Source organism: Aspergillus fumigatus, chromosome 5 (genome assembly GCF_000002655.1).
Source record: "Aspergillus fumigatus Af293 chromosome 5, whole genome shotgun sequence".
NCBI classification, from domain to species: Eukaryota; Fungi; Ascomycota; class Eurotiomycetes; order Eurotiales; family Aspergillaceae; genus Aspergillus; species Aspergillus fumigatus.
The window spans coordinates 3,202,468-3,214,420 of record NC_007198.1 but is presented as its reverse complement, the minus strand read 5'-3'; the positions used below and the strand labels follow the sequence as shown (position 1 = coordinate 3,214,420).

Genomic DNA, 11,953 nt, shown 5'->3' with positions numbered 1-11,953 from the left:
ATTACCGTCTGACTGCCAGCCATGCACAACAATGATCCAAGTAATCAGGCATTTGACAATCCAAGAGATGCCGCCAAAGATGATGTTCAAGATAAATTCGACGCCCAAAACAGCCGCGCCCTCGCGACCTCTCTCGTGAACAAATGCAGCCGTCTCCTCAGCGAAATAGATACCCTCCAGTCTATGCTCGCCCGCAACCTCCGCAACCCCCAACTGGTCGAGGTGCGATCGCTCCGATCCAACGTTCTATCCGAGTTGCGCATGCTCGAGAAACTCTCCAAAAGGGTGCACGCGGTGTCTGCTACGGCGGATGCAGAAACAAGATCACATGAGGACGAGGCCGAGCTACGACTTCTGCATGCCTTACGGTCGTCGAATCTGCCTTTTTACGAGGCTGTTTGGAACGTCGCTAAGAATACATGCACGGGTTTGGTCGCTTTCGGGAAGCGGTTCTACTGGGATGCTGGTGCGCAACATGGCGGGAAGAGACCTGAGGAGAGCCAAGTGAAGAAGAAGAAGCCCAGTCAGGACAAGCGCAAGAGCGTCTTTGTCGATATCGTTGCAGATGATGGTGAAGAATGGGTGAAGGTCTCTACAATTTCCGAAACTCGTCTCTTATTCGAGATGGCCAAGAAAGGGTGGGAGGCGGATTCGGAAGATGGGGGTGACGCGGAGACTAGAACCGTTTTACGAAATTACGACAATGACGACTTCGACAGCGACGAGGACGATGATGAGGTCGAGCTGATTAAGTTGGCGTGCGATATGAGAAAAGCTGCCAATGCTACACAAATCAGGTATAAACATCCCCGACTGCGATTCGTGATTCCAAAGATTGAGGAAGGGAAGAGTCCCGAGATCGATGATTTGTTAAAGGAGATTCGGAGCTATGGTATTACAGTGAATTGTGGAGGGGAAGTAGCCAGAGCGCGCACGGAGGATGCAGTAGGTCCCGAACATGCTACTGTCGAGGAAGGGGAACTGTCTCAATTGCTTCCCAGCCCGTTCAAGCGATTTACTTCCACTTTGAATGTGGATTGTACTCTGCTGCTTGCCATGGTTTCAGACTTGTCGCATTACAAAACCGTAACCCTTTCTTCCTCCCATCATAAAGCTATTTTTAAGCAGGTCGAGGTAGAAAAGCAGCGGCCATTGCTGCCCACAGAGCTCTGGCCGGCGATGACCGCGCATGACTTGGTCTGCACCGAGGAAGCTGCGGGGAGAATGCGGGAGATAGTCGATACTATTGGAACGGAGGCAGAGAGAAAAAGGACCCAGTTAATGATGGGTTATGCACCCTTCAATGACTGTGACACGACCTCTCTCCTTGAAAAGTTCCAGGAATTGTCAGATTATGAAGTACCATCTGGCTGGAAAATTCCGATTAGAACGGTTAATGCCAGATCCGCTATTGAAACGGCGAGAGATCAAGGGACTCTACCTCCAGTATCCCGCAAAGTCGCAACGATTCTGTCAGATATTAACTACAGTGTGTTTATGTATGGTTGGTCCACGGGAGTCACGACCATATCGAGCAATCGCACTGTGGTCAAACAAATTGAGGCCACCATCGAGGATCATAGGAATGGCGATGAAGGCTTGGAGGGGCCCCTGGTGTGGGTTTGTGACACTGCCAGAAGCTTGGCAGGAAAAGACAAAGATCGAAAAATATAAAATCCCTCAACACAGCAGGGAAGCAGTGTCAGAGGCAGAGTAGCCCGCAGCAACCTCCTCATGTTTCGGTTTGATCTGACCGGATCATAGCTAGACTTCTTTGCCCGTCGATCCGATTGGAATCAACACGCATATTCTTATTTTTCACCGGACCGCGAATTTTCTTCTGGAAGCCAAAAGACCACCTCCTTATCGGCCGTAGCAAGCATGTTGTACCGTGGGTTGTATTCTAGTACGGCGGTGCGACCACGGTTTGGTAGTTTGGTCATTGGCTGCAGGAGGGAATTGGCATCCGGTGTCTGCTGCATATCCCATACAAGAACATCTGACTGGTCGCCGGAGCCGCCCAGAACATATCGTCCGTCCGGGGTAAAGCATGCATCCCCCTGACCAAGTGGTTTTCCAGTTGTTGAGACAGGAGCTGCTCTGCCAGGTGATCCGTTCTTGCCGAGCAGGAACGCCTTGATATTGCCTTCAAAGGCGTCGAGAATGAAATGCCCATGAAAATCCGTCCCAACCATCAAGTGTTTTCCATCATTTGAGAATTCAAGGCGAGTCCACGCTCTTCCACGTGTAGAAGGAGTGTATCTTTCTTCGTACGGCGCGAGATCGAAGGTGGAAAACGGAGCCTTGTCATAGTTGCGAAAATCGTATAGAAGGACTGACGAGGTAGATTGTGAAGCAATAGCGATCACGGAAGCAGAGGGATCGAAAGCAACCAGATAAGGCGTGGCCAATTTCAACTTCCCCTGCGCATTCCTCGAGCTAAGATCCCAGAGGACAACGGTGTCATCTTTCGAGCATGAGATAAAGGCGTCGCTGCCAGGAGATAGTGCCAAGCAGGTGACTTTGTCGGTATGACCAGAGAAGTAACGCACGTAGCCCTCATTGTGAAGGTCCAGTAGTCGAAGAGAATCTGTTCAATTGTGAGTCCGGACAAATAGATCCATAGACACCCCAGCGATAGACATACCATCGACCTTCGTGCTCGCGTGAAGGACTTGACGAGAATGATGCGTGAATCTCGCTAAATGGGCACCATATTTTTTGCTGGGGACTGATTTTGTAGATTTGCCCTCTTTAATATCGAAAACCTGGATCGTCTCGTCGTCGCCTGAAGCCACCAGGTAGTCGCCCTGATCATCGAAATCCAATGAAGTTACATAGTTGGAGGGTTCTTGCTTCGATCCTTTGAACGCCTACACTCTCGACATGGAGACAGTCAGACCAATGGGTCAATTTGAAAGAGAGTTACGTACTGACCTTTGCAGGGCGAAAGCTACGAATTATATCAGACACTTTCTGAGTCTGCATCGGAGCCTGAGGCTGCGACGGCGCCTGGGGTTGCTGCTGGGCTTCCAACATGATTTATGGCTTGGTAGTTACCACAAATCGATCGTCATAAACCCAGGAAGAATAAAGCAAAGATATTCAGCCAGCCTGACAGCGCTCCTCCGTGCCCTCTTTAAACCCGTCCCTGGTTTGCTTGTGTCCCTTCTGATCTCTTCAATAACAGCAATGGATTTGTTTGATGCGGGGAGCTTTACAAAACTGGGGAGCAACGCGCGCTTGGCTCTATCATGGAAATTTGGCGCGTTTAACCGACGCTAAGCGGAAGACTAGTTGATCCGCGCCGGCGGCTGGAAGATGCCGATCCGATGATCGGAGACGTCGGTAGTAAAACGGCCAATCAGCAATACGGAATTGATCTCTCCGCCGCGATGCATCTTAGATTGCGACCATGGCTGTGTTGGTCGCCTTATCTTGTAAGATTCTCCCTCCGCAGCAGGTCGCCTGGAAGTAGGAGGGACGCCTTATTTCTGACAAAATTCACCGTGCCATTGTTGCAAATTCCTTTTCATCTCTAGATTCTAGCCACCATCTCCACTATTCTGTTCCTTCGTTGCTCCATAAATTTTCGGGCGTTGTCAACCGCTTGCAGGAATCATTCTTCAGTCGCTATGTCGACGACAACAGGGTATGCGCCGACGTTTGGTTATATAAATTTATGGGTATATTGTGTGCTGATGAAAAATAACTGGTTTGAAGGGCATTCATTGCTGGGGGTATTGCAGCATGCGGTGCGGTAACAGTAACTCATAGTTTTGAGACCGTGAAGATTCGGTATGCTTTGGTCTTCTAGGTGCCTTGATTGACAGAACTGATTTTCTCTCGATTCCCAGGTTACAGCTGCAGGGAGAACTTCAGGCGAAAAGCGAGGCCGTCAAGAAATACAAGGGCGTTTTCCATGGAGTTAAGGTCATTTTGCAAAACGAAGGTCCTCGCGGGCTGTTCCGGGGAATCGGCTCGGCTGTATGTTGTGTCTACACCGTGGTTGAATCTTGGGTACTGACAGGTACCGAGTTAGTACATCTACCAAATTCTGCTCAATGGCTGTCGTTTGGGCTTCTATGAGCCGCTGCGCAAGGGTATCACGACCGCTGTCTACAAGGATCCGCAGGTTCAATCCCTCGGTATCAATGTCTTCTCAGGCGCCGCGTCCGGCATCATCGGTGCAGCAGCTGGGTCACCGTTCTTCCTCGTGAAAACTCGTTTGCAGTCTTATTCTCCCTTCCTTCCCGTGGGCACGCAGCACGAATATCGAAACTCTTTTGATGGTTTGCGAAAAATCTACATGTCCGAGGGCGTGGGCGGTCTCTACCGGGGCGTTGGAGCAGCTATGGTTCGCACTGGTTTCGGCAGCTCCGTCCAGCTTCCCACCTATTTCTTCGCAAAGCGACGCTTGGTGAAGCACCTGGGGATGGAGGATGGTCCGGGCCTTCATCTAGCCAGTAGTACCGTATCTGGCTTCGTAGTCTGCTGTGTCATGCACCCTCCCGGTATGTATAATTGGGCATTGTTCGATTACGCGCCAGCTAATTTTATAAACAGACACGGTTATGTCCAGGATGTACAACCAGACTGGTAATCTTTACAAGGGAGCATTTGATTGCCTCTTCAAGACTATCCGAAAGGAGGGTATACTTGCGATCTACAAGGGCTACTTTGCCCATCTGGCTCGTATCTTGCCTCATACCGTGAGTAACTCCCGCATATCGAGGTTATGCGTCACGGCTTAATGCTGACTCTTTTTGTAGATATTGACTCTCAGTCTGGCTGAGCAGACCAATAAATTGATGCGCAGATTCGAAGACCGGTTTCTTCCCCAGTCGATAAAGGCACGTGTCTAGCACGATTGTTCTTACCGCAACGGGACGCCTTTGGCGTCTTCGATGGATTCGGTGATGGAAATGGTGGAATTTCTATAGAGTGCGGCATTGGTCGTTTGCATTGTCGAGCGGTTGCACCGAAAAGATCGCTCAAATCGTTGGGTATATTCATTGGAGGCGTTGACTTCCGGGTCGTCCTGCTGCGATGCGGCTTGGGCTTTTTGTACATATCAGTATATAATACATCGTGTAGATCTCGGTACAGTGATATAGACTCGAGCTTTCACTTCATATTTTGGAGCCCAGAGCTCCGTCACCGAGGCCCGCGGCGATTCATCGGTGGCTTACCTTCATCAGGTGTTTAATGCCTCTGGGGATACACCGAGCTAACCTCTTAGCCCTCGGGCCTTGGTAGTTTCCTGCGACTGTTTGCTCCCTGGTTTATGTGTGGTGTTTGGTTGTCACTAGCGTTGACCTTGTGCGGAGTTACCGGTCGCCGTTAGTATGCCCTTTTACAGACGTATCCTGTAGTATATATATTTACGCATACTAGGCTTCAACATAAAGTACTACGGAAATTCCTAATCGATTATAGGATTAACCACGTAGCTCTACATGAATCCTTACCAGATAGCCTTAACCCATGGTTCATCACGCGGACGATCAACCCTCTGTTGGCTAAGGAGGACAATGGCGATATGGTTTTGCTCCCCTGCAGGTCACTACGTAATTATAGAACTGGCTCATGTAGTCAAAATACGCACCGCTTATCCAATAACATCCGATGTGGTGTAATGGCTAACATCGCTGTCTCTCACACAGCAGCTCGGGGTTCGATTCCCCGCATCGGAAGAAGACAAATCTTGCCTTTGTGTTTTTGCACTGAGAATAACTTTTTACCCTTCATCACCGCGTACACCGCTCACTTCGCTTGTACCTTTAATTAGACAGGGAGGAAGCTCGAATAATAGGAGCAAGATCTCATAGATAGGACGCAAACCGGCCATAATCTCAACGCATGCTCAAAGTAGTGCACTTAGTAATACCTGTAGGTTAAGTTACCTCATTCCGCCAGGCCCAGTGGGCGGGAACGCCTTCATCGCAGCCAGCCACTCGGAACAGTTCCTGGTTTTTTGAAATAATGTGCTGGCACGACCTACAAACACTCCCCACAGAATTTTGTTGCTCTAAACGTTGGGACTCGAGTATATAATGCCGAGACATTTCCGCAAGTTATCCGATGTGGTGTAATGGCTAACATCGCTGTCTCTCACACAGCAGCTCGGGGTTCGATTCCCCGCATCGGAACTTAACAACGCCTCTGGGACTCTCGGGGGTATGTTTTTGGCTTGTTTTTGGTTGTTATCTCCATCATCCCTTCCGAAATAACCTGCAGCGCAGCCGAAAATGCTTTTCCTGCGAATTTGCGTGTTAAGGGTCCCGCGGATGCTATCGCGTGCGGCGAGCCTTCGAGAACTGAATTAGAGTACCCCGCTTGGAAAGATCTTGTAGTGAAGTATGTCCCCCTCCCAAGTCCTTGCAAGACCACCCTGCCCGAGTTCAAATGAACCCTGGAAAATTATGGAAACGAAACCCCTTCTGCACAAATAGATCGAGGAGGCAGACTGCGAAGAGGGTCATCGTCCAGCCACATCATAGGCGAGCTGGTTATGATTGAGGAGGCGGTACATCCTAAACCGGAGAGATGTAGCTCAGAGCCTCCGTTTCCCAGAGTGGCATCATGATCTTGGTTGATGACGTCCTCAATTCGAAAACCAAGTGCCAGGCTGACCAGGTGGATCCCGATCGACGGGGCCGGATGAACAGTACTGTACAGTAACAGGGTGATAGTTCAGTAGGAGATGCGTAGATCAGATCTCATCTGAGAGCACAAAAAGACCAAAACAACAGGCGAAAAAGAAATTGCTTCTTCCGATGCGGGGAATCGAACCCCGAGCTGCTGTGTGAGAGACAGCGATGTTAGCCATTACACCACATCGGACTTGGTTGAAAGGTTAAGTATTAATTTCCCTATAGCAAGAGCAGTAGTCGAGGATGAATCCTCCCTATGGACGGTAGGGTCGATACATAGTACTCGTCGACTAAACCTCCATCCACGCGTCCTTCAGCGACCAACAAAATGTGATTACTGCTGTTCGCGTACTAGGTAGTTTAACTGAAACAGATAGGATTTAACAATCTGATTTTAATGAACGACAATCTGAATGAAATCGATGGAAAAAAAAAAAAGAAGAAAGACTGGCCCGAAGCGCGAGTCGAACGCGCGACCTCTCGCACCCAAAGCGAGAATCATACCACTAGACCATCCGGGCGTTTGGTATGTGATAAGTCAATTATAATGGCATTTGATGCTTCATCTCAGAAGCCAGGGTTATAAATTGTAGCGACTCCTCTATGCCCATGGTCAGTGGATATAGAGAATAGGAACCTAGTTTCCTGGTCGCAAAAATTATGAGGTTCCTGCTGCATGCGTCAAAGAAAAATATAGTGAATAGACATATAAGATAGCTGCTTCCGATGCGGGGAATCGAACCCCGAGCTGCTGTGTGAGAGACAGCGATGTTAGCCATTACACCACATCGGACGACTTTGTTGGCCAACTGTTCAAATTATTGTTACAGAAGCTAAATCTGTAGGGCGTTCGTTCATGCAATCAATTTATCCCTGTAGGCATGACCTAATACTCTCAGCATTACTCATAATATCGACATGTAAAAGTGGCCGAATGTTGCTTGCCTGAAGGAACCAGAACAGACATTAAACAGGACAGCTTTTAATGCCGCGTCATGTACAGTCAGAAGGCAAGAACTATTAATTAAGCTTAGAAGCGTACAATGAAACGATTTCTCGCATACATGTCATTCCAAGAGTTAGAAAGGCACCAGCCGGCATTACAACGTGTCTATATCCTCTTCGGAGAACAGTGGGTAAAGAGTGAAAGCGAGACCCACCCAACGGGCTTGGTCGTCCCGGCGTCAGGTATGAATCAGTACAAGCAGTTGAGAATCCGGGAATTCAAGGGACATGCAGCACAAAGCAAAGGTACACCATACATACCCGTAAATCCGTTGTGGAAGCCTTTCCTCTTCCGACATACCGTGACGCGCCCACCTTAGGACTGATATCGTTTCATTCTGTCGGACGGTGGAATTGACTTAAGTGTTAAGCCAGCTTACACAATCATTACTAAACCTTGCTTCAAAATACTCCGGCGTAGATGGGGCCATGGATGTGAGCAGGAATGCATCGTCGAAACTTCAGTCGCGTCCTTGGTATTGCGATAAGATCATGAGACATCCCCCGCGTGCGAGCTATACAGGACAGCAGTAGTCAATGTGGAAACATTCTAGAATGTCAATTCAGATTAAGGCATGAGGCGACAAGTACAAGGAGCAGGTTCAGAAATTAATGCAGGTACAGGCCAGTTTAGTGCTGACTTAAGTCTGGTGCAACTGATGACCACATCGGATCTGATAAGATAAGTATCTTGACGCGAGTGACGCGACAATAAGAAGTCACTCAATAAGAATACCAATTATGAAAAGGCTTGTGTCCTGTAATAATATTTTCTGTAAGGATCCAATATGTGAATCACATCTGATAAACTTGTCATATTGACCGACAAGGCTGTGGATAATACAGAGTAGACACATTATGACTGCAGGAGCTCGAGACTACCGAAACATACAAGCCAAGAAAAAGACAGTTCTTCGAAAGGCTGAAGGCTTCTAGGCTTGATGAGGTTGCTTTGTTGCCTACGCCATACTCTGTGCTCCAGAGTAGTGTTACAGTGTTCGTTCCTAGTAGACGCGACACCAAAACACCAAAATACGTAATAATGGATTTTCCGCCAGCCACCGAGCCCAAAAAGCGCGCCAAGTCACGTGCGACGTGACTTAGCCCGTCGCGCTAAGGATCACGCTGCCTCGTCTGAAGCAAGTATTTCTGCCGGCTCTTCCTCCCTCCCAGCAGCTGCTTCCTCTCCATCCCATCTTCTCAGCCCAATCTAGAAGCCTTTTGTTGTGTCTGTGTGATCAATTTGTCTCGACCTCTACCCTCACATAGCTTCAGGCACACCACGAAATGGCTGCGCAAGTTACTCCTTCCAAGCAGGTACCTAATGTCACTTCCTTTGCCTCCTACTGCAGACGCGTCACAGCAACAGGATACACTAACATTGCTCTTCCTTTAGGCTGCATCCTCTCTCGAGAATCTCAAAATGAGCGACTCACCTGTGAAGAAGCTCAATTTCGGAGTTGTGGGCAAGGAAAACGCGCCGTCGTCCACAGCCCTCACCGACGCGCCCACCGAAAAGATTGCGGAAAAGCCTACGGAAGCTTCCAAAGTTGCTCAAAGTATCAAGGAACTCGAGGCAAATGAACCATTGCTTCAAGAGAACCCTCATCGCTTCGTTCTTTTCCCAATCAAGTATCACGAGGTGAGTGGCATGTCCACAACGCGTCACGCGTAAAGTGGTTTACTCCGCACCATGTCCTATATGTGCGTTGTTTACTGATATGCCCCGCTTCTTCGACGCAGATTTGGCAAATGTACAAGAAAGCCGAAGCTTCCTTCTGGACCGCCGAGGAGATTGATCTCTCCAAAGATCTGCACGACTGGAACAACCGTCTGAATGACGATGAGCGTTATTTCATCTCTCATGTCCTTGCCTTCTTCGCTGCCTCTGACGGAATCGTTAATGAGAACTTGTTGGAGCGCTTCAGCAATGAGGTGCAGGTGCCTGAGGCTCGATGCTTCTACGGCTTCCAGATCATGATTGAGAACATTCATTCGGAGACATACTCCCTGCTGATTGATACATACATCAAGGAGCCTAAGCAGCGGACCTACCTCTTTGACGCAATTGATACAAGTATGCTGCTGTCTCGTTTCTCTCGTTTAGACCGATCACTAATTTCCTCTAGTTCCTTGTATCAGGAAGAAGGCCCAGTGGGCCATGAGATGGATTTCTGATAAGGAATCTACTTTCGCTCAGCGCCTTGTGGCCTTCGCCGCTGTGGAGGGAATCTTTTTCTCTGGATCTTTTGCTTCCATCTTCTGGCTGAAGAAGCGTGGCTTGATGCCTGGTCTCACTTTCTCCAACGAGCTCATCTCTCGTGACGAGGGACTGCACACAGACTTTGCTTGCCTTCTCTTTTCTCACTTGAACCATCGCCCCGACAAGAAGGTTATTGAGGATATTATCGTTGAGGCTGTGGCCATTGAACAGGAGTTCTTGACAGACGCTCTTCCTGTTGCTCTCCTGGGCATGAACTCTAAGCTAATGTGCCAGTATATTGAGTTCGTTGCTGATCGGCTGTTGGTTGCTCTTGGAAACAAGAAGTACTTCAACTCTCCCAACCCCTTCGACTTCATGGAAAGTATCTCGCTTGCAGGAAAGACGAACTTCTTTGAGAAGCGTGTTGGTGACTACCAGAAGGCCGGTGTCATGGCAAGCACCAAGAAGGATGCCAGCCAGGACACTGCAAAGGACGCCAATGATGGAGGCCTCTGCTTTGATGAGGACTTCTAAACCAACACTGAACGACTTATACCCAGCTGTGTGCCATGTTCGGGATCCTCGGGAGGATCTCTGGCGCCTGCCATTTGATATGAAGATAATTGTCTCGTTTGCTCACCTTCGTTATTGATTTCTGATGTTTCTGTTCTGAGGGCTACGCATGGGTACGGCGTTGGAAATGGCGGATTTTTGAGTTTCTGTGTTATGAGTCTTCCGCTCCACCATTCAGAACATGTTCGGCATATAATGAGTGTATGGACGGGGATGCAATGTATTTAGTTAGAAAGGATAGCACTATACATTCCACTTGGATATTTTGATAGATTTTTTTGGGATAGTTCTTCGACTGACTTGGATCCAACCTTCATGGAATATGCAGTCTGCTGATAATGAATGATTCACACACGCTCCAAATCCGCTTCGTTTTTCAAGTCATGAACCCTCTGTCTCTGATCCTCCTCAAGTGCTGTCGCTTGTAACTCTGCTGGTGCGCCTCAACGGAGTCTCAGACCAAACGTACGAAACCGGAACAAAGCTGCTCTCATCTCACAGCTGCTCCGACAGTCTACATCACGTCTCAGATCGATCGATCAGAGGTGAAACAGCGAGCAGAACCACTTGGCAGGTCACAGTAGTCATCCGTGCAGTATCTGGTGACGGACACCCTTCAATTCCTCATTGGAATACTCTCATCGTCCCCGCTACTCATCACCTCTTCCCCTTCCCGCCTTTCTTCTTCGATTTCCCGCCCTTAGCACCCGTATCCGCCTTGCTTGCATTCGCACTCGCAGCCTCCTCGACCACCGCCGGAGCATCTGTCATCTCCACATCCGTCGCAACAGCAGAAGCAGTCGTCGTCGGCGCCGGAGCCGACAGCCCCAGCCCAGCGGCGTTCGCACCACCCGCCAACTTCCCCAGACTGGTCACAAGTCGGCCGACCTCCGCCGCCTTATTCGTGCGATACTTCAGGCAGATGCCTGCGGTTGGGTTGTATGTTTTCAGGGTGAGGACTGCGACGGGTGTGGTGGCAGTCCGGGCTGGGGAGTCGGTCGTCTCAGGGTTTGATGTCGAAGAGGGCTTTTTCTGTGCTGAAGGTCGTTGTGAGGGGAAGCCGTATTTTGTTGTGATGCGGGTCTGCGTGGTTTGCATTGGAGGGTCAGTCACGATAACTTGAGGTTTGGTTCATTCGTAGGGAATTTAAAAGGGCACATTGCATCCTGGTCTTGACGTACAGTCTCTGGGTACGCTTCGAGCAGTAGAGCGGATTGTTCCAGGAAGGCCTGGCTTGTGGGTAGGTATGGCATCTTGCCAGAGTTGAGTTCTCCTCTTTTTCGGAATTGTGCGCGCAGTGGTTGGACTGTTCGTGACGGAGTTTCAGATGCAGAAGTGTGGCTAATAGCTGACTGCTGGAGATTTGTATATGGTGGATGCAATTAAGCTGCAGGTGGAGTGCGAACTGCGGACACTTTAACAACGTGGAGTTGGAGAACGATTTCATTTCGTTGTGGACGAGGCTTGGCAGGGCAGACACGAAACATAAGCGTCTAAACTGAACACGGTCTTGCAC

At 49.2% G+C, this 11,953-nt stretch overlaps 5 protein-coding genes and 5 non-coding genes across 10 annotated transcripts; 6 read left to right on the top strand and 4 right to left on the bottom strand.

Annotated features, from left to right (window-relative positions):
• Positions 1-21: 21 nt before the first annotated feature.
• AFUA_5G12380 (uncharacterized protein) lies at positions 22-1,674 on the top strand (the record flags this gene model as incomplete). The annotated part of the gene is made up of 1 exon (XM_748321.1): positions 22-1,674. One exon carries the CDS (start codon positions 22-24, stop codon positions 1,672-1,674), a length of 1,653 nt encoding a protein of 550 aa, XP_753414.1.
• Positions 1,675-1,811: 137 nt separating this feature from the next.
• AFUA_5G12370 (WD-repeat containing protein SWD2) lies at positions 1,812-3,235 on the bottom strand (the record flags this gene model as incomplete). The annotated part of the gene is made up of 3 exons (XM_748322.2): positions 2,938-3,235; positions 2,648-2,873; positions 1,812-2,590 (listed from the first exon to the last, which is right to left on the bottom strand). Exons 1-3 carry the CDS (start codon positions 3,037-3,039, stop codon positions 1,812-1,814), a joined length of 1,107 nt encoding a protein of 368 aa, XP_753415.1. The 5' UTR covers positions 3,040-3,235.
• A 52-nt stretch (positions 3,236-3,287) lies between these two features.
• AFUA_5G12360 (putative mitochondrial oxaloacetate transporter (Oac)) lies at positions 3,288-5,328 on the top strand. Its single transcript, XM_748323.2, has 7 exons — positions 3,288-3,440; positions 3,543-3,652; positions 3,724-3,798; positions 3,858-3,987; positions 4,043-4,514; positions 4,567-4,712; positions 4,773-5,328. The coding sequence occupies exons 1-7, from the start codon at positions 3,333-3,335 to the stop codon at positions 4,863-4,865; spliced, it is 1,134 nt and encodes a 377-aa protein (XP_753416.1). The 5' UTR covers positions 3,288-3,332; the 3' UTR covers positions 4,866-5,328.
• Positions 5,329-5,624: 296 nt separating this feature from the next.
• Positions 5,625-5,696, top strand: tE(CUC)6. The gene has a single exon. It is a non-coding gene (tRNA).
• Positions 5,697-6,080: 384 nt separating this feature from the next.
• tE(CUC)7 lies at positions 6,081-6,152 on the top strand. Its single transcript has one exon. It is a non-coding gene (tRNA).
• A 622-nt stretch (positions 6,153-6,774) lies between these two features.
• tE(CUC)4 lies at positions 6,775-6,846 on the bottom strand. The gene has a single exon. It is a non-coding gene (tRNA).
• Positions 6,847-7,105: 259 nt separating this feature from the next.
• tP(UGG)2 lies at positions 7,106-7,177 on the bottom strand. Its single transcript has one exon. It is a non-coding gene (tRNA).
• Positions 7,178-7,377: 200 nt separating this feature from the next.
• tE(CUC)3 lies at positions 7,378-7,449 on the bottom strand. The gene has a single exon. It is a non-coding gene (tRNA).
• Positions 7,450-8,948: 1,499 nt separating this feature from the next.
• On the top strand, positions 8,949-10,398 carry AFUA_5G12350 (ribonucleotide-diphosphate reductase subunit RNR2; the record flags this gene model as incomplete). The annotated part of the gene is made up of 4 exons (XM_748324.1): positions 8,949-8,978; positions 9,058-9,303; positions 9,405-9,738; positions 9,791-10,398. 4 exons carry the CDS (start codon positions 8,949-8,951, stop codon positions 10,396-10,398), a joined length of 1,218 nt encoding a protein of 405 aa, XP_753417.1.
• Positions 10,399-10,632: 234 nt separating this feature from the next.
• Positions 10,633-11,645, top strand: AFUA_5G12340 (uncharacterized protein; the record flags this gene model as incomplete). The annotated part of the gene is made up of 3 exons (XM_748325.1): positions 10,633-10,657; positions 10,851-11,541; positions 11,621-11,645. 3 exons carry the CDS (start codon positions 10,633-10,635, stop codon positions 11,643-11,645), a joined length of 741 nt encoding a protein of 246 aa, XP_753418.1.
• Between the last annotated feature and the right edge of the window lie 308 nt (positions 11,646-11,953).

Bases quoted from the DNA above. Each gene is read 5' to 3' on its own strand.
- AFUA_5G12360 (XM_748323.2), top strand. From the start codon at position 3,333: ATGATCGGAGACGTCGGTAGTAAAACGGCCAATCAGCAATACGGAATT. The intron at 3,799-3,857 runs GTATGCTTTGGT...CTCGATTCCCAG, and splicing joins TTTGAGACCGTGAAGATTCG to GTTACAGCTGCAGGGAGAAC. The intron at 4,713-4,772 runs GTGAGTAACTCC...CTCTTTTTGTAG, and splicing joins CTCGTATCTTGCCTCATACC to ATATTGACTCTCAGTCTGGC.